This window comes from Varanus komodoensis, unplaced genomic scaffold, assembly GCF_004798865.1.
Source record: "Varanus komodoensis strain SLA01 unplaced genomic scaffold, ASM479886v1 scaffold11, whole genome shotgun sequence".
Classification (NCBI taxonomy): Eukaryota; Metazoa; Chordata; class Lepidosauria; order Squamata; family Varanidae; genus Varanus; species Varanus komodoensis.
Window position 1 is genome coordinate 1,910,171 of NW_025335317.1, and position 24,540 is coordinate 1,934,710.

General features: G+C 50.9%; 1 protein-coding gene across 1 annotated transcript; it reads left to right on the forward strand.

The window, feature by feature from the left end:
* Positions 1-25: 25 nt before the first annotated feature.
* Positions 26-23,185, forward strand: DRGX (dorsal root ganglia homeobox). Its single transcript, XM_044420052.1, has 6 exons — positions 26-59; positions 3,572-3,669; positions 4,113-4,214; positions 9,180-9,352; positions 11,782-11,894; positions 22,902-23,185. Exons 1-6 carry the CDS (start codon positions 26-28, stop codon positions 23,183-23,185), a joined length of 804 nt encoding a protein of 267 aa, XP_044275987.1.
* Positions 23,186-24,540: the final 1,355 nt, after the last annotated feature.

Below are 24,540 nucleotides of genomic sequence, written 5' to 3' on the forward strand. Positions count from 1 at the left end.
AGCGCCGTCCCCGGCTCCGGCCACCATGTTTTACTTCCACTGCCCCCCGCAGCTCGAGGGTGAGTGTTGTGCGGACGCCCGGACCGTAAGTAGCTCGGGGCCCCTGCGCGGGAGCAGCTCGGCCGCAGCCCCCTGGGAGTGGGCCCCGGAACTTTTCCGCAGGTGCTTGGGGCTGTGCTGCGACTCCGGGGCGGGAGAGCGAGCGCCGCGCGCCGCCGCTTTTACGCAGGCTGGCAGAAACTTCTGGCCAGCGCGCCGCGCAGAACGCCGTGCTTCCCCGGGGAAATCGCAGCCAGCAGGCCGGGGGGCTTCCAGGGAGAGGGCTGGCGGGGGCGGGGGGCAGGCGTTAATTTGATTTGTCTTGAAAGCGGCTTGGTGGGGCGGCTGGCGCGCGCGCCTCTGCGCGCTTCGCGGTGACATGTTGCCACCTGCCTCCCCTCTGTGGCTGAGAGAGCCGCGGGCGAGGGGCGGGCGGGGGGCGCGCTCCGCTCTCCCAGCAGCACAGATGTTCCTGTTCCGCCTCTAATCGGGAAGCTCTGGGAAGGTTGGGGGCAGCCCCTTCCTCTCGCCCGGGGGCAGCATAAATCTTTCATACCGCTTTGGAAGCAGGCTTCGACATCAGGAGGGAGGGGAAGGCTCGCGCGGGCGGAGGCAGTTGCGGCGCGGAGGAGGCTTAGCTGGGCGTCGGGCGGAACGGCGGGCGCAGCATCGGTCCGGCAGGGTTCGCTTCGAAAGTTTTTGTTCGTTGTAACAGCGAGCGACGGGGGTAGGGGGGCGGAGAGATGTGGCCCAGATGGGCTCTTCCTAGCCACGGCCAGCCGATCCGGACGGCTCCTGCGCCGCCGCGGCCTTGCGTAAGCAGAAGCGCCCGTGCCCTGGAGTAGCTTCCTTCGCGCTGGGAGCTTCACGGGGAGGCCAAGTTGCTCGGAACCGACCGTCCCGCCCGGGTGCGCTGCGCCATGGGCGGCGCAGCAGGGCGCGGGGGAGGCTTCGCCCACGGACAGCGCCCGGCTTCGTGTCCCAACCGGCTTCCGGCTGCGACAACCCGTGAGCTGCCCGGAGTCCACCGGGCACCGGGCCACGAAGCAGCGCACCAGTCAGGCCCGCCGAGGGCCGGCTGCTCGTTTGCTCCAGCTCGACCCTCCCGGTCGGCGCAAGCCCAGAGCATCCGGCCGGCGCGCGAACGGCGAGCGCGTCTTGGAGCGACGGCCCGGATCGCGCCAGCCCGCGCAGTAAGGCAGAAGACCCCCTTTTCCCGGCCAGGCGGGCCATTTCACCCGAGTGACCCCTCGCGTCCGGAAGAACCTGGATGCAGCCAGCCTCTCCCTCCCGCACAGCCCCCATGGGCTCTGCGAGGCTTCCTTCCAAGAAGCAGATTTGATTCCGGCTGCGAGTCAATCAGTTATTTAAATCCAAATTAATTGGGCCGAAAAGGTGCTGTTCGATGGGCCCGAAACCTCTTGTTAGCAAAAGAGGCCACGCGCGCGCCGTTCTTCTGGGTGCCAGGGCAGCTTTGGCTTTGCTCGTGATCTTAACAGGGGTCCTTCATGGTAAATAACCTGAACTGGCAGCCCGCGCAAACTGAGGCTGCAGCTCCAGGACCTGGAGCATGAAACTCCAGCGCCACAGAGCAGATGCCGAATGCTGCTGTGCGGCGACTTGAGTTTATGGCCACCCAACTTGCTCATGCCTTGGTCTGCATGAGCAAAGGCCATTTTGGGCAAGAGGCAGGAAAGGAAGGGAATTCCGGCTCACACTTATGAAGGAAGTCCTCCCTGAATCCAGGAGAATGCAGTGAGCAGTAAGCCTGCGCAGAAGTCCAGCATAAATCAGCTTAAAGTCAGAATATCTGGGTGAAAGCTCAAGTGGCAAAGGGTCTGGGGAGACGCTTTGCAGAGCTGGGGTGGCTGGGCAGTGGAGAGATGCTGACTCCTTCAGTGGAAAACCCATCTCCCTAAATTGGTCCCACGAAGCATCTGAGCTCCCTGCTCTTCTGCACTTTGCCAGGGTGGATTGATCAGCTTACGGCACCAGACCTGAAATGGGCTTCCTTCTGAACGGCTAGTGGCCACGTGGATCACGTGGATTTATGCATTTTTCTAGGGGGAACAGGTAAAAACAGGAGGCTGCATTCCTGTGCACACCACCTGGCAGCAAGTCAGCGCGACTCGCTCCTGAGAGGCCACGGACAGGGCTGCTCTGCGGCGCCCACGAGTGCCAGCCTTCTTCCCGCTGCCCTCCCCATCCCAGTGCCCAGGGCGCACGGGTTCCAGTCCTCCGGTTTGCTCAAGGCAGCGGCAAGAGCTGCCTGTCCGAAATCTATTTCAGGTCTGCTGCGTAAGTGGTTTGCAGCCATTAAGAGGGTCTTCAAAGGGCCCGTCGCGCGTTTGAGGCTTTAAATCGATTTTAACAAATGAGGTAATGGGCTTAGACCCAGTAATGGGATTTCAGTCCCAGGAATGTGTATGGGGGTGCCTTTTTATCCTAAATCATAATTCTTTGCCTGACTACAATCCGTGATCCGTCTGCTTCTGATGATAACTTTGCAGCGCTTTTTATTATTTTTTTAAACACTTCTAATCCAACATCTTTGGTAGCCTTGCTGCACTTGCCACAGGGAAAGCGCAGCTTTCAGATCCGGGTGTAAGGCCGAAGCGTGGCCCCCCTCGCGCGCCGAGCTTGCCCCGCGTGCCCCCCCCCACCCCGCCCCACCTTTTCGCCCAGCTTTCCCTGCACAAATCCTGCCCGAGGGACGCCGGCGCTGGGAAAAGGTCGCGACTTCGAGGCTCCCCTCGGGCCGAGCGCCGGATTTGCCAGCAGCCCGTTTGTTCGGGGAACGCGTCAAGTGTGAGCAACTACACTCTGACGGCCCTTTTTACGAGGGGGAGAGCAGGAGAGGGGCAATTTGGAGCAGAGCGGAGTGCGGAATCTTGCGCTCCCGTCTCCCCGCCCCCCCAACCGTCCCCCTCTGCAGAGGGTCGCCTTGCAGGAGTTCCTTTCTTGCTCTCCGGCTACTTAAAACGCCTCTCCAGGTTCAGTTAGACACATCCACTAGGCTTGCACGGCACGGGGGGAAAGCCAGCACTTAATTTCCCACCGGTCGTCTGGACGTGACACGAGGAAGGCAGCAGGTCGGAGCTCGCCAAGGCAGTTCTCCCGTCCTTCGCGTGGACTCCAGCGGACGCGCGCCCCGCCTTCCCGTCGCGGCCTTCTGCGTTCGCCCGGGGCCCCCAGGAGAACGGCCCGCGCCTCTCCCACGCGGGGAAGCCAACTGGGAATGGGAAGGGGCAGCCCGCTCCCCGCGGCCACCTGTCAGAGGCGGCCGGCCGGCCCCGGCCCGAGGGCGGCGAGCGAGCTGGCTCCCGCTGGCGGGGCCTCGAGCGCCCGCGCCGCTGGGCCGCCGAAGCGGCCGGGAAGAAGGCCCCGAGCGTGGTGCTGCGCGGCCCGCCCCGCCCCCGCCGCCCCGCCTGGCCCCCTCGGCGGGGTGGACGGTCCGGCCCGGGCGAGCGGGCCCCGGGCGCAGCGCCGGCCCGCCGAGGGACGGGGCTCAGCGCCGGGTCTCCCGCAACAGGTGCCGCGCCCTTCGGAGCGCCTTCCACGACGGACTTCGACGACGGCTTCCTGCGGCGCAAGCAGCGGCGGAACCGGACCACGTTCACCCTGCAGCAGGTACCCTGCCCCGAGCGGGAGGCGCCCCGCCGCTCCCGGCCCGCCCGCGCAGCGCCCGCCTCCGCGCCCCGCCGGTCCAGCGAACACGGTGCGAAAGGCGGCCAAGGCACGGTCCCCGAGGCGTTGCGCCGGAGCAGGGCGCGCAGCTTCCCGCGCTGCTGGGGGCGCCGCTGTGCCGCCCGCACTGACTCTGCGGGGCCGCGCTGCCGAGGGGCGACCGCGCACCCCGTGCGTGCGTGCGTGAACGGCGCGCTCCGGACTTGGGGGCAAGCCATGGGGCCGCGCAGGGCTGCCATGGGGCCGGGCGCGGAGAAGCGGGCGCTCCTCTGCTGCTCCCTGCGAGGCCGGGACCAGCTCGGCCTTTTGCACCGGCGGTGCGGGCAGAGAGGGGCCAACCATGACCCCTCGGCCCTGCCGGCCTCTCCTTTCTTGTTCTGAACTAGCTGGAAGCCCTGGAGGCCGTTTTTGCCCAGACTCACTACCCAGACGTGTTCACACGAGAAGAGCTGGCCATGAAGATCAACCTCACGGAAGCCCGTGTCCAGGTAAACGAAGTTTTTCCTGGCCAGGTGCCTCCTCCTGCTGGCAGCAGAAAGTTGTTGGCGTTTTGTTTGGTTTCTGACATCATCAAATTCACCCAGTGCTGCCTGTGAGGAGGGCCCATTTGCCAAAGAAATTGGCCAAAGAAAGCAAATGAAGCCGATCTGTCATTTTCATGATGCACTTTAATAACATCAACATAATGTGGAATATTAGATTAGGTTGATTAATCGGTCATTCATAATTAACCAGTGATAATGTTCTACACTAATTTGTCCATGTCTCTGAGGCACTAAATTACATCAATGCACATCCATTTCCTCACATTGGGGGGGGGGGGGGTGGGTCCTGGAAATGGATGAAACTCCCAGCGCACATCTTCTGCAAAGCTGCTGTTGGGTGAAATTGACTAGCTCAGGCGAGAGGACCGGCCTCTGCTGCGCAGCCGTTCCCTGCTAGGAAGGAGGCACCACTGCCTTACGTGAGATGACTCCCAGGCTGGTGCTCACAGGGAGCCCTCACTCAGCCCTTCCTTCCCTGCACTCGAATGCAGAGCTTGGGCTCCCCATGCCAGGTAGCAGTCAATTTCATCCAGGAAGGCTTCCTCTGTGCAGGCACACACACATGCTCCCACCTGAAGAACATCTTGTCTCCTCCCCAACATTTTTAGTATTTTTACTTGGAAAACCCTTCAATAATTTGTATACGTAACAGAGAGTTTATGGATGCTATAAGCAAAAGCATACAGTCTCTATTCAGCTCTTAAAGTAAAATGTTACCAACGTCTGCTGGCTTCCAGATTTCTGTGGAAGAGTAGTTACTGGGTGCTTGACAAGTGTTTAGCCAGAACCTTTCTAATTCCCCAATTAACACAATTTAAAATGGATAAAATATTTATTTATATAGTGCACAATAGTTGAAGTTCTCTGGGCGATTTAGTGAGAAACTTCAAAAGTTTAAGTGTGGTTAGGAGTTAGCTGTTCTGCATTGTGGTGCCTTGACACCTTTCCTCTCCATTTCTGTCGAGGACCCTGAATGCATGATATGCCAGGAAGCAGGCTCGGTTCTTATCCACAGGCAGGCCGTGATTCCTTCCTAGCTGTATAGCAGCAGCATGACTTCCCTAGAAAAGATAGGAGGTGTCCCAGAGGGTCTAGGGCTGCCTTGTTATTCAGACCATTTGTGTCCTGTGCTTCAGGCAAAAGATGCTCAGGGCACTTCCCTAGTATGCTCCATGCCTACCGCTGACATCCGGGATTCACAGAACGGCCGCCCATGCCCAGCCCCTCACTTCCCTGGGTTTTACTTCCCTTTGAGGAAGGGCAGGTGGGAGCTTTCGGAAGCCTATCTGTGGCGAGAGCAGGGTGCAGCTGATGGGGTGCCCTGCAGCCCCCAGCGTCCAACTTCCTTTTCAAGGAGCCTGAGGATGGCACGAAGTTGAAAGACAGCAGACTTGGAGCAAAGCCGTGTCCAGCATTAAATCTTTGCAGAGTCTGAACTCGAAGCTGCTCTAGCTGTAGCCACTCCGTACGGCTACGGTACTGGAACGGCAGATCCAGAAAATGTCTACAATGCAAAGCATGGGATTTAAAAGGGAGAAAACCTGTGTGCTTCCGAGATTCAAGGAGGAGTGAACATTCTGCAGGGAAGAGTCTTCACTTTTTGGCCCCAGCAAGCATCTGTGGGCTGCGGTCCTGTGAGAAGAGCTCAGCACCCTCCTGCCCTCTAGTGGTGGAGGAAAGCCCTTCCCTCTGCAGCAGACGGAGGGGCAGCCCTGCTGGAAGAGGGGGCAGCCCTCCTGCCGCCATCTAGCTCCCGGTTAAGAAGGAGCCTTTATGGCTTGCTTGGTGCAGAATCCGCACTTCCATCTGCAGAGAGACTTTCTCTCAGCTCACATGTGCTCCTTATAGGACTTTCTTCCTGCTGTTTCTGTCTTCTTTTTATGTAGGTGCTTGGGGTTAAGACTATGCAAAGATCTAATTGTAGGAAATATAATGGCGCGGCTTTTCTCCTCCAGGGTCATGTTAGTATCTCTTAAAACCCAATGGCTAAGGAGAGATAATGGAATTCACTGTAGTAAATTGGGGATTGTAAACAAATTATTTCTTCTATAATCAGGTTATGCAACCCTGATTATTAAATCTGAACATGAATCATTGGTCATGTGCAGGGAAATTAAACTGATTATTATTATTTGGACATTCAAATCTCCTTTTTGCCAGTACATTGGATGTGATGGCTTGAGGTTTTCCCTCCCACCATTTTGGCAATTGGTGCCTAAAGACTGCACTGCAAATTGAGATAAATGGAACAATTATTGGGCATTCAGAAGTGGAAGATCATAACTTCTCCCTGAAAGGTGCAAGGGCGAGATACGGGTGGTGAAAATTAGAATGTTAGGCCTGTTGTGGGCTATTATACAAGCAGACAATAGATCTAGGGTTTGCTTTCATGCCGGGACATGGGGAAACAGGGGGAAGGAGGCATGTTTACATTTCTGCCCCTTGCTCATTCAAATATGATTAATGTGCTGGAAAGCCATGTCTTAATCGAAGATGATGTTGTCAAACAAAAACTAAATAGGGAAATAAACGACTTCATCAGGCTCTTTCTTTGGAAGCTGGCAAACTGTCATTGCAAAGTCATTAAAATATGATAATGAAAAATAGCTCAATTAAATGTTGTTATAGCTGTGACCTTCATTCAATTAAGACACAAGAAAGTGTCTGCAATTGGCTTTGCATTTAACACTCCTAAATTTAGAATGCAGATAAAATCATTATTCAGCCTTTGCTGATGCATGCATTTAAAAACAGGGTAAATAAAAATAGAATGATAATGCGAACGAAACACAGTGCATTGTAATCACATTTTAAATTGCATATTTCCTTAGTCATAGCTCAGAAGCCAGATTTTCTCATCCATGTAATAATATCCACAACTGGTTCAGCCAAACTTAAATTTAAAACCAGTCACACTCTCTTTTGTGTCTCGTCAGACTGTGTTGTAACCAGATTGTGGACATACTTATTACAGCCCAATTAAATGAAGGTACTTAAATTTAACCACTTAATCCCACTGACGTAAGTGGAACTGAATACACTTCATGCAAAATACTTTAGGAATTCAGAGAACTGAGGCCACGGTTGTGCTGTGAGTGGAATTTGGTGTTATGGGACAAAATTGACGTTAGAAAGAAAAAACCACTAGAGGAAAGATCTGCCACTTGGCTCAGTGGCAGAGACTTCAGGGCCAAACTGGATGCAAAGAGAAGTTTGTTCTACGTGTCCCCTTTGCATCCACATTCGAAGCTACGGATGCCCATCTGAGCAGGGAGGAGCGATTCAAGCCTCCATGTGCCCCTGCCACTGTCCCAACAGAGGCCTGTGCCTTGAGGTTGCTGCTTGTGCTTTAACAGGAGCTGGCAGCTCAGAGACGGATTCTTCTGGGCACCGAGGCAGGGAGTGAAAGCGTCAGACTTCCTTGAGAGTCTCCCAGGAGTACTCAACTGATGGACCAGCCCAGTGGCCTCTGTCGCAGGTGCCTTGTGGGGCATCCACAAGGAGGACCACAGGCAGTGGCCCCCTCTGGCCATTCTCCTGGAACTGGAGTGGAGGCGCCTGCTGCTCCAAGCGGGAGCCTCCTGGGTCAGTCTTGAGACTGGCCAGGCTTCCCCTTTTCCGGAAATTAAGGGAAACGTCCGTTCTGTGAAAATCCCCCATTCCCAGCTAGGCTCCTCACCAGGAAAAGAGCCTGGCGAACGAGCACAGAGAACAAACAGAGAAGAGCAGTGTCTGCCCACAGCTCAGCTTCTCTCTCCCTGTGGGGCAAGGCATGCGGGTCAAGGATGCCGAGACTAGGCAGGGCTAGGCATTCGGGCCCAGGAAGCGCCCACTGGCAGCGCTGGACTAAGGAGCCCTCTCACTCAGCACCTTCTGCTCCCTCCAGTGGGCACTGCAAGGGTGGACCCCACGCAGGTGGGGCCCTTTGAGTTCGCATCCTCTCCTCCACCCCTCCCCACCCCACCCCAGTAAATTTCCCAACCAAGCAGTGAAGTCTGGTGGCACACGGCTGTGAAGTCTTAAAAGGGTCATGCTCTCTCTGTTGCCACTTTTATTTACATTTCCGTTGCTGCTGCGCTGCTGGACGTGGCTGCTCGGCCTCAGCCCGCCGTTCCTGCTGCGCCAGGGAGCAGCCCTGGCAGCCGAGTGCATCCAGGTGGACGTTGGCACCCATCCTCGCATCAACCCATGGCGAGCAGGAGCCCATGCCAGGCCCCCTTTGGTTGCCGTTCTGCACTGTGCGTATTGAGCCGCATCTGCCTGGGAGGGTGCGACGCGGTGCCCTGCAACAGCACGGGTTAGACTCGGTGGCCTTCTTGGCCCTTCCCTCTCTGCTACTCTATGATCCTATGATGATAGAGCTTGTTGCTGGAGTTCTACCAACGGAGACTGGGGAGCCAGCTGTCAGAGGGCTTTAAATTGGATTCTTACCCCGATTAGGGGATGGACCCATGGCCTAAAGGCTGCTTCCATCTCCCCGATTCTATGACAGAAATACTCGTATAAGCATCCGCTATTCCTTTTTCTTTTCTTTCATGGCAACATTGCTACACACTATCATTCCGCAAGAATGAATGAGATCTAGGTACACCTTAACATGCAGCTTTTCCTGATCTTCACTGAATAAGGACTTCAAGAAAAATTGATCTTCTTGTTACCAATTCCATATGGAGAAGATGATAGCAATATTATAAGGTGGTCCTCCCAAGGCAGAGGAGAGATGCTGTAGGTGGAGTAGGCAGCATATAAATATTTTAAATAAATAAATGGAGGATGGGGTACTTTAAACTGGACTATCGCACTGGGCAGAGGACTAAAGGGTCCCTTCCAGTTCCATGAAATTCACAGAAATTCTTATTGCTTGAGCCCAGGCAAAGCTGACTATTGCTTCTCTCCTGCCTGATTCAGGTCTGGTTTCAGAACAGAAGGGCCAAGTGGAGAAAAACTGAGCGAGGAGCTTCTGACCAGGAAGGGCCTAAGGAGGCAATGGCGGAGGTGACGCCCCCAGGAAGGAATTTAAATTCTCCCTCCCCAATTGACCAAGCCAGGAATAAGAAAGAGGGCCTGGAAATTCATCAAAGGTAGGAATGACCTCTTCTGCTCCATCCTGCATCCTTCACAGCACCCTGTAAAGGCAGGAGGGTTGGCAGGTAGGGAAGAACTGAGCTACCTCTGGAAATAATGGTGAAGAAAATGTGGGAAAAATGGTCAGACTTTCTTTGGATTTCTAGCAAGGTACGGAAAGAAAAATGTCATGGCTTTTCTGAGATAATGTAGCCCAAGAATTTTTGGCTGGGTGCTATTTTTCATAGAATCATAGAGCAGTAGAGTTGGAAGGGGCCATGAAGGCCATCGGGTCCACCCTCCTGCTCTTGCAGGACACCACGTCACCCCACCCCACTCAGAGGGCTGCCCAGTTTCACCCTGAATGTCTCCGGTATGGGAGAGCCCCCCACCTCTCCGGGCAGCTGGTCCCACTGTCGCATTGCTCAGACAGTGAGGAAGCTTTTCCTGATGTCCAGCAAGAACCTGGGTTGTCGCAACTTGACTCGACTATCATGTCCTACATGACTCAGGGTTCCTCACTTACTCCAGGGTCTTATAAATGTTAAAGTTCTGGATATATCTCATCTCTAATGCAGGTGCTGGTAACACCACTCCTTCCTTGCAAAGCCATCCTCCAGTTTCCTTAAAGTTCCTTCCCCCACCCCTTCCACCGTTCTGCCTCCTTCTTGGGGCATTTCAGAATTCATTTTGGATTTAACCGGTATTTTTAACCTGCAAAACTACTTGAAGCTGCACATGTCTCCACTGCTCTGCACCCCCCCCCCCCGCCCGGCTGCCTTCAGAAAAAGCCCCGTGGGACGAATGAGCTCACCGTGTCTTCTCCGGGGTCTTCTCCTGTGGGGAGCCAAGGAGGCTGCCAGAGAGAGGATTGCTCCACGAAAGTCAGGACATTTGCGCATGCCTCCCAGCCACCAGAGATGTTAGAGCCCTGAACCAAACCCATGACAATTTTCCCCAAATTTCTTCTCCACTGCATTCATTTTTGAAATCCATTCCATTCCTATCAGGCTGAATGAGAAGAGTAAAAGAGGGGGAGACCTTTGGCACTACCCTAATCTGAATGGAGATGCGAGGAGCCCTCAGCTCTTGTGCAACCTCTTTGTGGCTCTGGGAAGCCTGTGGTTGTTTCCCTGCATCTTTCGCAGGCTGTGAGGAGTTCAGAGGGGCTTCCAGGCTTACTTCGCCGAGGGCGCTTCTTCCCTGCTTGATCCTCACCTTCTGTCTGCTTGAGGTTTTTGTAAAGATCTGTAGAGCATTTGGCGCAGCTTCAGCTTTGGGGCTCTCCAGCACTGCCTCCCACCGCGGGCCCGAAAGCACAGGAGGGGTTGCCCCTTTTGGTGCTACAAGGTGGCTGTGGTGGGTGGGGGGGGACTGAGCACCGAGACTGTGTGACCAGAAGTGCGTAGAGGCAGCCTGGTGGCTGGGCCTGCCCGGTCTGGGTTCAAGCCCAGACACACAATTGCTGCACCAAGTAGCTCTCCTCTGCCCTGGGTCTTTAAAGAATATCTGTATGCTGCCTTTCATTAAAAAGACCCATATATCCTGGGGCTTTAAAGCTTTTTCAAACACATCTATATGGAAAGGTAAAATAAACTGACACTCAATAATAAAATTAGTAGCCGCAGAGGATGCAAGTAAAAGGATAATTAAATCAACTTCCAAAAGCTTGATGAAGATATACTGCCATTTGTCTTTGAAAGCCAACCCAAGGGGCATGCCATTCAAGCTTTTTGGGAGAAGAAATCGGGTAAATGTGGGGCCACTGCAGAGAGGGGCTTTTTTCTAGAGAGAGCAAGTGTGCATTTGAAAGATGATGGTATCTAAAGGGCAGATTCATTGGCTGGGTTCAGACAACGCAAAAACCCGACCCACGGACCGAGTGTGAGATATCATTGAGCTGTGGCTTGTTGCTGAACGTGGGTTATCATGTTGTCTGAACTCAGCCATGCTGAAACAACACACACTGTTAACCATAAATAACCCATAAAGAGAATCCATAATTCATTTCTGGGTTGTGAACTGCATGTTGTTTGTGACTGATTACCAAGCTTGGTAGCAAGTCATAGTTTGGTGACAACTCACAATGGCGGCATTTGTATGCCAGGTCCTGCGACGTCTGAACCCAGTCCTGGGCTGTCCGTAAAGTTCCAGGGAGTGCGCAGAGCAGAAGCTACTCTGGCCTTTCCGGCTCGCCTTCAGCTGGATTTAACCAGATGTGCCTCCCATGCAGGGAACAGTCCCGCCCATCAGCGGATGGGCGACTCCACTCGTGAGCCCACAGACATTTTGGGACTAACCTCAGGACCATGTTTTGGGTAGAAATGGAGTCTGGAAATGCTGGTTCTCCGAGCAGATACTGTGAGGCTGAGCGGCAGAGGAAGGGCGCTTCGTGACGGGGTTTTCGGCAGAGACCTGTGTTTGTAACCCATGTTTCTCCTTGCAGCCTCAGCAGAGCAGTTGGTCCGTCTGGCCCCTTTTTCCCCTCGTGTCTCCCTGGGACTCTGCTCAACACGGCCACCTACGCCCAGGCGTTGTCGCAAGTTGCATCCCTCAAAGGTAAGGGAGGTTTTCTTTGATTGCCTGCTCAGGAGCAGCGAGAGACTAATTTTCCCCACATCTTCGTCTCGTCCGGCCCCCTCTGGGGTCAAGTAATGATTAAGTGAGCTGGGTCACAGTTAACTGGTTGAGTGCCACTGACGGCCACAACGACTTGGCCTTGCTGCCACAGGGCTGACTTTCTGGTTCTGGTTTGAAGCTTGGACACTCTGTTTAGCTAGGCTTAGGTTCCAGTCATATACACACTTGCTGCTTGGCATGCAAGGAGGGGGGATCCGTGACCTGCTGCCCAAGTGAACCACCATCTCCAATTTCCTAGGCTTCATTAAAGAAAAGCAAGAAGAAACTCGTCTTGTAGAACTGGAGATGAAGCAAGTGGCATTCTGCACATTTGCTTTTTAAGCAAACACTGTCCTGTAAAGTGTTCCAGAGTAGATATTCCCACTTTCCTGGGGGTGGGAGGGGGGGTGGTGGGGTGGAGAAGTTCCTGTGCAGGAGGTCAAGCCAGCAATGTAATCCATTCTAAGCCACTCCCCTGGCATGCTAGTTATTCTAGGGAAATTCAGCAGCGTGAGCAATCGGGAGGGAGACTGAGAAATCAACTGACATTGTCTGGATGCCTGGTCTGCTTACTCAGAAAGCAGCTGAAGCAGACACGCTTTCCAGTGTGGACTTGCTAGCCCAGCTTAGTCACTAGGTCTATCAGAAATGGACACGGACAGTTCTGGGAATTCCATTTGTTTCCTTCCCTGGAATTCCAAGGTGTTTTTGATACGGCAAACAATGGTGGACCGCACCATTTTCCCCAGAATCTATGAGTGGTTTACATTTTTGGTTTTGAAAATGGTGTAAATTGTAATTTGTATGAATGGCATGTAATTTTGGTCTTTCACATCTGCCTGCTCATTGGGCTCTGTAAAGAAAACCAACCAACCAACTCCGTTGCCCTGGGATATGCCTCTTATCAACATGAAAAAGCAAAACGTGTTAAATTGTCGCTTTGCTTTTCCCTGACATTTGTCAAAAGATGAACCACCCCTTAAAAGCAAAAGCCACAAGAAGCTGAACTGGGCTGGCTTTTTCACCAAGATCCTTCAGTTTTTGTATGTGGACCTGATATTCCTCAGGGTCCCCTGGGGCTTGAGAAAGTACAAGACACACCACTTGTGGGAGCTGTTGAAGCTTAGGCTTTTGTCTTTTAAAACAGAACTTTTGAAAGGGCCAAGCAGGTTTTTGTCTTTGTTTCCTGGGAAGGGGTGTGTGCATATGCACCCATGGATCTGGTTCTAGCAGCAGTCAGTTTCCAGCCAGACTGTCAGCCAGTTGTTTAGCAATCCCAAATTATGCTGCCGAAACGAAGAAAGCTTGGGGTAGACAAGAATGGGGTTTTGTGTGGCCACAAAAGTTCAGTTCTGGTACTCAGAACGAATTCCTGGGCTCTGGAATTTTAACTGTATGTCTTCTGCAGCAGGCTCCAATCAATGGCTCTGAGGGTTCAAGTGAAAAACAAAGCAGACCCTGCAAGAGAGCTTTCCTGGGGAAAGAAATGACTTCCCAAGGTTTGGCCAGGTGGTATGGCTGGGAGATCTGTGAGTTAATAGACCCTCTCTCAGAATGGAGTTTTGCATTACAAAATGTGCATTGTGCAAATGAAATTTGCAATGAATTAGTGGAAGGTGTTGCAGGTATCTCATTACATCTATCAGTGCAGTTTGGGAAGAACTACCAATGGCCAGTCTCCATGTCTGAGAATATGAAGGCCACCCATGACCGATCTGCTTTAGGTTTTAGTAAAACATGCAGGATCCTGACATGGTGTTAAACTCATTCCCCACTCCCCGTATACCAAAACTTCAATCCCAGTCATATTCTTCCGCACTTGCCATTTCGAGTCACATGTAGTTTGACCCTTGATAGGGAGCTGTTGCTAGGAAAGGGCTGGATTCTCCTTCAGGGGAAGAATTTATGTTTCATGGTCGAAACTGCAGGCGTGGTGTTCTACAGATTGTCTCCGCGTTACCTGCATGTTATAGCAGAAACTCTTTAAGCTAAGGACTGATTTCCATTTCGGAGAAGATGAAACAAAAGGAGGGTTTTTGTTTTCATTTCATTTCCACCTTTCATTTAAAGCTCTTACAGCCGTATCTAAACCCTGGAAGAAGCATGGCAGCCTTTTGGGAAGTTGCTGGAGGGAGAGGGGAATGCACCAACGCTGGGAAACCAGAGGCTGGGGAAAAGGGTGGCCTCTTCTGGTGAACCTTGGAGGGCTGCACTGAAATATTGGGAGGGCTGCCTCTGGCCCCGGGCCCAAGTCTTCGCACCTCTGTATTACAGCACGCATGAAGGGCATGCCTCTTGAGGCAAGCTAAGCATGGACAGAATTGTCCGGATTCTGCTCGGGAAGCTTGCTCATGAAACGCCACCCTTACGCCTTTTTGTGGCCCAGCCAACAGTCACATTATATCCCCACCCCATTCGTGTTTAAAAGATGCAAACAGGCACACCAAAGCTGTGCCCAAGTCCACGGCCGAGCTAGTTCAGCTTTTGTTTCTGGATGTACATTCGGCTGGTGTGCCACTGCCTGGAAGCAAGTGGTCCAGTCTCTCGCAGCGAGGCCTTCGCAACTCTGGTTGGACTCCCGGGACTTTGTGGGACATTGCCTGCTTTCCCTGATGCCTGCACTTCAACAGGCCCCCACCAGGGGCTCTCTGGGGCCACCCCTGTGAAAAGTTTCTTATTGGCTGGGTTAGGCACCTGAGAGTGTGTGCATTGGAGCTCAGTGTGCATTTTAATCTTATTTTAAAATATTAGCCACTGTGGGAGGGGGCAGTTGGAGAGGGAGACAGTACTTACCTTGCTGTTGCCCCAGAATCCTCACATGGCTCCCTCCCCCCTTGTTACCCCGCAAAATACATGTTTGCCAGGCAAGCTAAACTTAAAATTCTGCTTACTTCCCTAGGAGGATCCCTTATCAAATACAGTGAGAATAACATTTGAATGGATACGTGCAGCAGACGCTCCAATTAGCTCTGTTCAGTACTAGAATCTGGGGTAGTGTAACTTTGTGTCCCGACCTTCCGGCCCCTTCCAACTCTGCTCTTCTGTGGTTTTATGACTTGGTGAATCCCCTGGAGAATCCGGGCGATTCTGCTGCAGCCAAGTGCCGTTTCCGCTCTTCGTTGCCCCCGCACGGAAGCTGCTTTTCCAAATAAACTCTGGCTCCCTACAAGCCACCCTGAATAGATGTTTAGGGGGTAGCGAAAATGCTGCATGTTTATTCTTCATTTATTTCTCTTATACCACCTTGCTTCCATTTCACCAGATGCTGCCGACGTCTATCATTTCTCCTTCTGGCTAAAATATAGCTGTGCTCTAGACTGCTCACCCATTCTTGAAGGACATTTTTAAAATGGGATAAATATAGACTGCTCTCACATTTCCCAGACAAAACGTAATTTAGGGGGAAATGTCCAAATCACCACCATGTGCGTTTTAAGTAATATACTGGAGAAGTATTTTATCTAGAATTTGTGAATTCATTATGTTGATTGTTCGGGTCTCCTGCCCTCCTTCTCACATTACATTGTTATTGTTGAGTGCAGAGCCTAAAGGGAAAACCCCTTGCAGCCAGCGCCTGATTTATTTATGCATTGTGTAACAGCAGCAAACAACCCAAGGAATCAACAAGCTAAAAGCATGAACTTCAGAGCGGCTCCTTAATGGGCAAAGGCAATTCATTAATGGAAAGGTTATTAATGGAGGCAAACAGGAATCTCTGATTTTCAGCAGGAGCTCGCTGTCCTTGTGGGAGAGGCTGGATTGCATTTGTACAGGACTTGGTGGAACACCTGTTGCCCAGCGCATGTGGGGAGGAGAAAATCATTACCTCGTCACATAATGACTTGCCCGTTTCATCCCAGCTCGCTCTTCCTCTTTCATGTCATTTCTTGCTCTATCGGCAGAGCAGCCCGTACCACAGTAAAGTAGCTTTTGCATTATACATCAAAGACCTGAACAGGATCGATCGAGATCATTCAGGGTTTGTGCACTGATTCGTGGAGGCTTAATTGCGGTGCCTGCAAGACAGGGCTGGATTCTGAGTCGTTCTGGAAATGCTGGGCTTGCCAATGCCAGGCGTTGTGAAGTGGTCTATGCAGGGCTGCCTGCCTTTGACAAACATTTCGGAATCCTCCCAGTGATAGATTGGGATTGCTATAAGAGTGGTGGACTAGATTTCCCCGGATAACTTCCGGGAATTCAGCGTTGCTCTGAGTTAGCTAGCAGGGGCCGCATTGCAAAGCATTGTGTGTCTGCATTGTTAGGTGCCCTTCTCATACGGATGTTTGTTTGTTTGTTTGTTTATTCATTTATTTATTACAAGCTTTTCTATCCCATCCCCTACAAATGTCTCAGGACGGCTTACAAGAAATGAGTAGAATGAAACAGCTAAAGTTGTGTTGGCTTAAGTTGCTCACGAGGCTTTGTGTCTGTACGTGGCTTTGTATTTTTGCCTGAATTCAGGAGTGCCACTTGCAGGTATGGGTGAGAAGGAAGTGCCCCTGCTGTCAGCTGAGAGGAAAAGTCGTGAGGCTTGGGATGCAGGTACCTTTCCAAAATATGCTTTAAAAAAAAAACAAAAAACAACCAAGTGGCAGCTGACTGGTTTTCACAGTGGGTTTCTTTCTTTCTTTTTTGCTCCCTGCCTGTCACAGAGATGGAAGTGTGTATACTAACGTGTAAAAATAAACTATCAACCCATAATCAATGGAACACACATATCAATACCCCCCCGCCACATTCCTGCATCCCAGACACAAGGATGCTCCTTCCTTTCAGTAAACAACCCCCGCACCCACGAATCTCTCATAACATTGATTTATTCTTAATTTATTTCTCTTATACCACAACTGTATAAATAAATAAATAAATAAATAAATAAATAAATAAATAAATAAATAAATATAGTAGTTGGACGATATATAAAGGCCTTACACAAATAAATAACCATGTAGAAATGAATCCCATTGTTTTCCATGGCATTTGCCCCCAGCCAGGGAAGGTGTAGACAAGACGGTCACCACAACAGCAGCAGCAGCTCTCAGGGAGTTCTGCTGAAGACCCAGCTATTAATCAACTCGCTGGATCCATCCTGCTGTGTCCTGTCCTGGCGTAAGCCTGCGGCTGAGCCCCAGTCCCAGCCAGGGCGAGCCAGTCCTTTGAAAGCCATATGGCCCTGCTCAGGCTCCAACCACTGTCTTCATGCCCACCCCACACGCTGCTGGCTGAGCACACGGCTTGCCCCAGGCCAGGCTGTCCGTTCTCCTCCTCCTGTTGCTCAGTTGTTGTATGTTCTTAGGAGACCACCAAGTTCATGTGCTTCGGAGAACATCTAGTCCGACATCTAGAATTCGCTGCCACGCAATGTGGTTGGTGGCCGCTTGCTTGACGTCCGGGGGAGCAGTCCCGTGCAGCCCCAGCCATAACTCCCAGCATGCCCCAGGTGGCACCTCGGGTCGATTAGCATATTCATGATGGAGAATGGTGTTTCAGGCCCACCTGGGTCTTTGTGGTGCTGGTGATGCATCTTTCTATTAGTGTTTTGTTTTGTGTTCAGGGTGCTGTTGCAATACAGAGTGGGTTTGGGAGCAAGGTAAAAAAAAAGAGAGAGAGAGCAACGTGTCAGAGTTGGAAAGCAAAGAGAATGTAGTATTTTTTAATTAGAAAGGAGAAATACAAAAACATAGAGAAAGCATGCAAAATGTAAGAAGACACATTAACTTGACATAGAAAAATTGACATAAATTAAAATGACATTTCAACTTTATTACAAAAAGCAGCTTTTTAGCACATGGATGAATTTTTAAAAGCTCACATTTCTAAAATATTCAGCTGAAAGCATTGCCAGAGTTTCCACCTGAACTTTTCCTGTCCCACTACCAAATATTTCCCCCTAGTGTGTGCTCATGTGGTCTACACACACTTTTAAAAATTGCTGATATTAATCATAATGTGCCAAATCCTCTTACTCTGCTCCTGATTCAAAGCCTGACTTCTGCACATCCTCTGGGGTTAACTGCCACTTTGGAGCCTGCTTCTCAGTGGACATGAGCATGCCTGTGCTAGAAAGAAGATTTGGAACCCTTTCCTTCCCTCCCCCTCCCTGCTTTTTGGCCATCAGCAGCCTTGTTCCTGCCAGATGGTTGCTGGGCTCCAAAAGAGATTTAATACTAATGTTTGAGGGCTTCTGCGAATCCATCCAAGTATTTCCTGGATTATTTTCACTGTGGTTCCTTAAAGAATACAGAAAGCTCGACAGCACCAAGCAGGTGTGCTGAAAGTCAGCGTTACCGGCATGATATTTGATTAGATCAATCTGGCTTTACATCCCAGGAGGCCTATAGTGCAATGAGTAGGCCATGGCCTCCCATCACAGGGTTCTGCGGATGCCTTCCTTGTCCATCGATGCCTTGCGCTTCGGGTGCCCAGCCTCCTTCCCTCCCCATCCCTGGCACTCGGGTGGCCAAGGCAGTATCGGAATGGCTGTGGCTCCACCTCCGGAAGGACCCGACTCTGATGAAGTTCCACTAGTTGCATCCAAAAGGGAAGCTTGGCAACTTCTGCAGAATTAACCGAGCAAATGGGTGCCTTTTTTCTGCCTCAAGAAAAAGTACAGCCCATACAGGAGACCATCCGTAGGCCACTTCCACCCACATCACCCGAAGTCAAGCGCCCAGCCGCACTGCCAGTCGTAATACTGAAATCCCAACTGTCTGTTGGAATTTGCTCTCCTGGAGAATACTTCGCTCGGGGTTAAGAGAAAGGAAAGGGTCCCGGAGATTATTAGCTGCCTTCCTATTTTTAATGGCTCCCCCCGATCCAGTTTGACTAACATTGTGATTACTCCTTGTAGTCTGTCAGCCAGAATCGCAGTTAATATTTTAAAATTAACATTAATCAAGGAAATGGTGATAATTGGCACAGAAGGCATTCTCTCTCTTTGAGTGAGGGATTGCTGTCATCTAAACATCGCTGAGTGCTTTGAAAGAGAAACCAATTCAAAAATGGCATTATACAAATTATGAAGCTTGGTAACTAGAAAACTGGAAAACATTTTATGCCACTTTGTTGGAAATCCATCCAGAGCAGGTGTTTCCCTGTTTTCATATTGGTTGTGGCTTTCACAATTCCATCAATCTGCAAATATCCCATTAAAAACTGCTGTTGTAGAATAGTTAGACGAGGGAAATTAACCTGAGAAAAATAAGTACCAATATCCCATTTTGATACTTCAGAGCTGCTATTATGCAATTCTGGATAAAGTTGTAAAAATTGAACATTTACATCTTCAGGGTCTTGCCGCAACCATCTTGAATCATCAATACACTCTTTTGATGTTTTTGTTTTGAAGGCACTGTGCTTGATGCTTATTGTATGAATGGGATTATGGCTTGGTCTGGGTCATGTGAACAGTGGCCGAGGGCTACGGTCAGCCTGTGCAACTGCTGAATGGGGTGGGGTGAGGTTCTTCTCCTGTCATAATTCCAGCCCAAGTCCCCTTTCCACAGCTGCCTTTGCAACGGAAAGGAAGCAAATTATAACATGGGGAATGGATCTATTCTATTTCTTTTTGGCAAAGGACAGCAAACTCTGTGTTCATCGTTGCATTCCAGTTCAATTGGTATCTGCTGCTTGCACATAAGGGGACTTACAAGAAAAGTCCCGTGCATGGATCTTCTCTTTCCAGCCTTTACAGAGTGAGAGGGAAGGGCAGGGGTGGAGTTGGACCATATGGTGCTCACAGGACTTGGTCTTGGTCCCTGGCAGCTCCATGGATCTCCAGTAATCAAGTTGGGAAAAGGACTCCGGCCAAGATCTGCAGAGAACTGTTGCAAGAGGAGAAAACAGTGCTTACGATATGGAGCAATGGTGCAGCAGGTGTGAGAGCCCCTGTCTTGGCTGGCTATAGGGAGTTATTTCTTCGGATTCTCCGACCGGAAGGGAGCAGTCCTGTGGCTGGAGACAAGCCATTGCTTGGGATCCTGTTTGGGATTGCATGGCTATTTGCAGAGGATTTTGGAGAAGTGAGGTGGAAGTCCGGAGAGTCAGGGCGGAAGAGATCTCTTTGTGAACCAAAAGGGACCTCACACAATTAAAATGTGCTTCTGGCAGACTTGGGGCAGGGCTAATTTAATTTTTTCTGTCAGTCTGTCTGTCACAGATCAATTAAACTGTCAAGTGGATCAAATATTTCAGACTGTATTTATTACATTAAGTATTTATGTCCAGGCTTGGCCTTTCCAACATGATGTAATACAGCAAGAGTAGGTGCTTTGGATCAATTTTGCAGAATTTGCTATAACTTAATGGAGACCTAATTGCGTGTTTTTGATTTAGAATAGAAGAGGCAGCAGGTTCTTGAAACAACTGAGCTGAGCGCAGTGCAGTGGTGAAGGCCGGGCCTCCACTGGCTGGGATGGGAGCCCTCGTGGCTCGCCAGCTCTTTATGGTCCTGTGTGATGTCCTTGTGAGAAATCAGAATGAGGCAGGAGAAACGAAGCCAGGCCTCCGCCGCCAGAAGCTGCTCCCACTCAGGCCGTGCTCGCTGGCACCCTCCCGTTAAACATTCCCACGCACAGTGTTGAAGCCATGCTAGAGTCCGTCTTCTGGCACCTGGCACATCACACCGAGGGTTCTGTCTGGAAAAACTCTTAGGGTGCAATACTATGCGAGTTAGATAGGAAAACTCCTACAGCTCTCCAGGCAGCATTTCCCTTCCCCTCTTTTTGGGTCTACCTGTTCAAAGTATCATGCCCTTAATTGCTTTGGTCTTAAACTTTTCCCGGGCCAATGGAAAGGCAGAATCAGTTGCATTGTATGTCCCTGCCTTAAATGCCAATCCTGCTTCTCTTATTCTACCTTGAAGTAGTTTTATTAATGTTTGCTATTTCTAGGGTTTATTATTGTCTATTAAGATGAAATGCTATCACATTACTGAACTTGTCAAACTTTGTGAGTAATGTTCTAATATTTTTCCTTTTGTCTAGAATGTAGAAATTGAGTTTTAAAGGGAGTTTTTAAAAGATTAGCATTATTTGGAATAGAAGCAATTCAGTAGACATTCTATGCTTGGGCTTCCAATAAGCATTGGCCTTTTAAATTCTTTTGTTGTCGTCGACGTTGTTGTCTTGCTTACGATCCTTAAATGTTCTTTTCACGCTTTGCATTTGTTTGCAGTGTGATCTAGCCTGAAAATGTTTATATTGAAGGGTGGCCTAGAAACAACATTTTTAAACAAAAAGGAAATAGGACCTATATCCTTCGTGCAATCAGATGTGCATCCATTCAAGTCAGTGGGATATATTTCCTGGAAAGTGGCCATAGGATTGCAACCTACATATGTAAATAAAGAGGAGGATGAGAGTATGGGACAAACGTGTTAGGATTTGCCCAGTAATTGAAGCTATTTAAGTTATTCATAATTCTTCTGGAGTCCAGGATTAGCAATGAAGTTTCCGAGTTGTGGGTAATTCCCAAATATTCTGGAAGGTGAGATTCTATTCAGACTGTGAGAACTCCAGAAAGTGGGAAGTAAATGGCAATCAAGGTTCAGTGAAGCATCCAATGCTGCTCTCTGAGAAGACTTTGGGAGAGCACATTGGCTTGAGGGTATTTTGCCACCAGGTAAAAATGTAGCTTCCGCAGAGTGCCTTTTTCATACAATGTTTTGTTTTTTTATGAATGGCTTTGTTTTAATCATTACTGATTTTTTAAAATCTGGCCGTTTTACTGTTTTGTTGCATTTTGCTTTGGTTTTATGGTGGTGCTTGTTGAACATGGTTCTGTGTTACTTTTGCTTATCATGTGAGTGGCAGAAAATGTACCCCATGCATAGCAAAATAAAGCAAGCAAACCAATATTTTAATGAACCAACTTTAATGGGGGCATTTGAATGATAGCTTTGCAAGCACCATTGTAAAAGTAGTTAATTCTCAGCATCATACGGAATAAAAGGATTGTCTGTAAGACACGGTAAGCCACAACAATCATCCACCTTATTCTGTCCTCATATGTCTTAGCATAGCAGCCCCTCCCTGCCATTTCTAGAGCTTAGCCGAGTGGGTGGGAGGGACACAGCCTTTGTTCCCTGGCTTTGGAATGACTGCTCAGGAAGTTCAGTCGGACCACTTCCTCTTTGGTCTCTTGGTACAATATCAACACCCCGGCCTCCCTCCCCGCTTCTGGCTCCAGAGAGGAAGCCATAACTGTCTCACGGCCCTCAGCTTTTCCACTCGTCTTATTCTTAGCTATAATGTTGAAATGGCTTTGCTATAATTGTTGGACATTGGGCGCAGTCGGGATCTTGAGACTGGCCACTCTCGGTGTTTTGTTCTTTTCCATAGCAGGACGCAGTTGCCCTCTTCCACGGGACTGGAAGGTACGGGCCACTGAGTCACAACACGACACGAAGCTGTGCAACGCTTCTGCTGCAGGGGAAACGCTTTGCTTCACGGTGCCGCCTGTCAGCCAGGCCTTAGAGAGAGGGAGAGCAGAACGTGGCCATTCTGCTCAGAAAATTCTTGGCAAACACCGACATGGAGTCATTTGGATCTCCCAAAGTTCTGGCATGGATTCAAGATGAATTCTGTGCTCTAGCCTGAACATGCAGTAGACTCGTCTCTCCTGCTGTGAGGCCTCCCCAATTCGACATGACCAAAGAGTCTGTCCCACCCTGCAGAGGCCCCCATGTGTGGGAGTGGTTGCATTGAAAGCCCGATGTCCCTTCTGCATATTTCTGGAAGGGGCCCAGAACCTTCTGAATCCGCTCCCTCACACCCTCTGGAAGCAGTGATTCCAGGCTGATGGAGGCCCCACAGCTGCCTCACCCCAAGGTAGAGGTGCCTGCAGGTGGGTAGGAGCCTGCCAAATCCCTCTGGTGCTTGAGTGGAGACAGGTGGATTCTGTGTTGAGTATTCCAGCGGCAGGTAGTGTTTTGTCTTTCTCCTCCAGGTAGCCCGCTGTGCTCTTGTTGCGTCCCTGACCACATGGGTCTCTCCTTCCTCCCCACATATGGCTGCCAGAGCAACCGCACAGCAAGTGTGGCCGCCCTGCGCATGAAGGCCCGGGAGCACTCTGAGGCCGTGCTGCAGTCCGCTAACCTTCTGGCCTCCAGCAGCTCCAGCCCCACCCCCGCGTCGGGGGCCAAGCCTGGGCCAGAGACCGTCTTGGACAACAAGCCCCCCGTGGCTGTGGAGCAGAGCGAGAGCGAGAAAACCCCACCCGCCACATCCTAACGGACTCGTCATCCCAGGAAGCGAAATCGCTGGAATCCCCTGGAGCCCTTCTTCAGCTGCCTGGAGTACTCTGCAACTGGGAGAAGACTTGGTGGTGATCTCCTGGTTCACCAGGCCACACACGCTGGCTTCCTCTGGCCATCTTTCTTGATGACATCTTCACCTCCCGGTGGATTTCCTCAGGTTCCTTATTCTGCTCCCTGCATTTCCTGGCACCATCAGGCATTAGTTCTACCCACAAGGGAACTGGATCTGGGAGTCCTGCTAGGCAGAAACGGAGGATATTTGCCTTGCCTATATTCCCCCCGGAGAAGATGCAGGGCAGCAGCGTCCAACAGACTCCCCTCCCATTAATAAAACAAGCTGATACAATAAAAGATCATGGGGAGCGCTCTTGTTTCATGTATGATGTGCTGGGTATGGAACGCCTCTTGGAATGGTGGTTGATCCGTCACGTGGCCCGGAGAGACCACGGGTGAGTGGCCTGCTGTCTCCATCACTCTCCGAAGGGTTCTACACACAAGCCACTGCCCGGCGTGTAGCGAGGGAGCGAGTCCCGGGTTCCGCAGTGGAATCTGCTGGCACCGCCACTTCCTGGCTCAGGCCACACGGGGCTGAGAAGCAAGGGATGTGGCGAGGCTGTGGCCCGTTTTGTGGGAGTCCGTGCTGCTTCCCTGGGACCATCTCCTCATTCATGCTTCTCTCTGCTTTCCATCCTGGGCTTGGGAGAAGGCAGTGGCAGCATTTAGTGCATTTCTAGGAGCAGCATTGCAATCAGAGGGTGATCCCAGCCTGTATCTTTATTTCTAGGTGGCTGTCTCAGCCATGATTTGGGGGAGCAGAAAGTGTCTGGAAGAGTTTACAACAGTTTGAGAAAACATAGCAGATCAATGTCCAGGCAACACGCATGTTTGGATCATTGGCAGCACAGGCCGAAGCACATCTGCTCAGCAGTAAGTCCTGCTGAGTTCACTGGGGCTTACTCCTAGGCAAGGCGTGGGGCAGCAGCTTATGGAGGTAGTTTTGCAGGGCGCATAGGATCTTTAGATCCACTTTCTTCCAAGGAGGGATGGCTTGACTGGCTTTGTTCTGCCTGAGTTCTCGAGAGCTTCTTTTCATTTCAGCCATCTCACCTCGTCACAACTGGAGCTTCACACTAGCATATGTTTCTGCCTCACGTTCTTAATTATTTGGGAGGCTTCAGTCAGCATATAATTAATCTCGTCCACAGAGCGGAAGGAAGAGATGCCTCCAAAGCCACTGTAGCAGCAGTTGACAATCAAGGGTTAGGTAGTGAATTGGTGTCTCTGGGGTGGCATGCTTCCCTATTTAGCTACACCCCACTGACTCCCATG